The sequence below is a fragment of the Aplysia californica genome, unplaced genomic scaffold (genome assembly GCF_000002075.1).
Source record: "Aplysia californica isolate F4 #8 unplaced genomic scaffold, AplCal3.0 scaffold00841, whole genome shotgun sequence".
In the NCBI taxonomy this organism is placed as follows: domain Eukaryota; kingdom Metazoa; phylum Mollusca; class Gastropoda; order Aplysiida; family Aplysiidae; genus Aplysia; species Aplysia californica.
Window position 1 is genome coordinate 63439 of NW_004798111.1, and position 2680 is coordinate 66118.

Below are 2680 nucleotides of genomic sequence, written 5' to 3' on the forward strand. Positions count from 1 at the left end.
TGAAACAGGGTTCAAATAGAACAAAGAAAACCAGGAAAGGAGCATCTTACAAACAGACGTGGGTTTCCCAGCTCAACTATATCGAGAGGAGGTTGAAGACTCCCCTACCTATGTGTCAGCCCAGCATGTCCATAAAACACAGTCATCTCGCTCAAACCCCATCCACACCATGTAAAATATCTGCAACACCAAAAACCTTCAGGATTACAAGAGCATTTCTGACCATTTCTAACCCTGCAGGAGAGTCGGGGACTCTTCGGTGACGGACTGGAGGTGTATCCTGATGAGTCACGGAGGTGAGCCCCACCAAATTCTCCCAAGAGGTCAAACCAACCAAAGTGGGAGCTGGTTGACCCAACGCCTGCCTACAATAGCTCCAGGAAAATGAAAAACGGAGAAATACTAACATGTCCAAACGGTGTAAGAGGTCATGCCAGTTGACTACCATCCATTTTACCACGCTCTGTCAACTGACTAGCACCGAACATTGCTCATAGGAAAAGTAGAGACTCACAATCATTGAATTCAAATGTGATTTTTGTCGTCTATGTAGCTTACACTGTTTCATTGTTTATTATAATGTAGGAATTCAAGCGTGAGAGATGATGAAAGATAGTGCACAGGAAGAAATGAGCCCATCTATGTGCAATCAAACGATACTAATATTCTTTCAATCACGCCCCAGACAATAAGATGCAAAGGGACCAAGTTTTAAAGGTTATTATAATTCAGCCGAGAATCAAACCCATAACCTCCCGATCCAGATTAGAGCCCCGAGACCAATGTTTGCCATACCAAGGCCCTGCCCTTGGGGGATATCGAACAAAAGTGAAGGTTCCTCAGACAAAAAAGTTTTGTCCTGGCTTTTTCAACAACTGAATTTGTGTTGGTTTGGGGTTTTGTTTGATATTTTTGTAAACACAGCGATGTCTTCTTATCAACAATTCTAGTCAAACAATTGATGACCTGGCACATTGGGACATTTCACGTAGTACAGCTAAAGTTCCACAAGGGGAAATATACCCCCCCCCCCCCCCAATTCCTCTTGAATAACCTAATAGTGTTGATAGGGCATTGAACATGTTCAAGTATATGTATTGGCCTTCAGACACCTGGTCGACGACTTCTCCTAGTACTGGTCACCTAAGGTAAAATACTAGGCGAAGAGCAGCTAGGATGATAAATTAAATTCGTTAAAATTTCCGTCATGAATCGACAGGTAACAAAGTTTGAACCCACACCTCCCAGTAACCAGGTTACTAACACTAACAAAGGGCCAGTCAAAGCACTAAACTTGTCATTCTAATCTAAAGCATTTTGTGTATGAATCGACCAGGTTAAGATTCAAACCCAGTTTGAACCAGTCAGCTTTCATTAAGATAGATCTATTAGTTCAAATTCTATATATATATATATATAGTATAAGGTTTTACGGCGCTCGCAACTGCTAAGGTCATATGAGCGCGCGAAACACAAGTTGTTCACCTCTGCGAAAGTTCACTTCACGACTGGTAACTAATTTACTTTAAAATGCTAAAAAGTTAAAATATTCAGATTCGGTGTAAATACATTTGTGATCTAAAACAACTTTTAAGTAACAATAAATTTTTTTAATAATATCAAATTCACTCTACAACTCGCCATAAAGGCCAATGGCCTTTATAAAATTTAAAATTCTGCTGGGAACAACGACGGAGAAAATATCCTGCAATTTCTTGCATTTATAATATTTCCTTCGGATCTCTCCAAAGTCTAGACATTCTGTTAAAATGTGTCTAATGGTAAAATCAAATTCTATAACTCGCCGTCGTCCATGTAGATCTCGGCCTATACTTATTACGACGGCGAACAGTGGCACAGAGCTGCGTCGAACCGGCTACATGCAGCCTCGTGTCACGGCTGTGCGGGGAAGCGTCCTGAGCGAACCGGCCACCTGCAGAGAACCGGCCACCTGCATTGTGCTGCACATTTTTTGTGATTCCATAACCGGCTACATGCGAAATAAAACTATCGGTTATGGTATTTAAGAAAAAACAAGTAGTATTTGGTCCCAACACGTATAACTCAACCTTTTGTAAAAAAATATGAAAGATTGTGCTGCGCGTTTTAAAAATAATCAGTTTTTTGTTCCTCCTGTAAAATTTGCTTTTCTGCATGTAGCCGGTTTGTGAATCCCATCGACGATATGTACAGAAAGAGACATACAGTTCCCCATACATAGACACTCATACACACACATACAGTTCCCCATACATAGACACTCACAAACACATACAGTTCCCCCATACACATACACTCATACCCACACACACACAACCCCTCCCTCCCTCCCGACACACACAGACAGACAGACAGACACACACACACACAGACAGACAGACACACAGACAGACAGACACACAGACAGACACACAGACACACACACTAACTTGCTGTTTCTCTCAGAGTTGTACAAAGGCCCCAGGTTGGGCATCTGGTCGCTGATAGCCTTGTCTAGCACACACACGGCCGCCGTTTTGTTCATGGGGTTGAACAAGCCAAACACAGACTTGGTACCTCTGGGGGAGACAGAGAGAGAGGGAGGGGGGACATATGAAGACGGGAGGGGGGACATGTGAAGACGGGAGGGGGGACATGTGAAGACGGGAGGGGGGACATGTGAAGACGGGAGGGGGGACAT

General features: G+C 43.1%; 1 protein-coding gene across 1 annotated transcript in view; it reads right to left on the reverse strand.

Annotated features, from left to right (window-relative positions):
* LOC101847914 (DNA polymerase epsilon catalytic subunit A) overlaps window positions 1-2680 on the reverse strand; it is a gene marked incomplete at its 3' end in the record, with an annotated part of 42717 nt that overhangs the window by 7558 nt on the left and 32479 nt on the right. Inside the window, 1 exon segment of the mRNA XM_013088945.2 lies at window positions 2430-2558. Within this exon segment, the coding sequence (XP_012944399.1) occupies window positions 2430-2558 (129 nt within the window).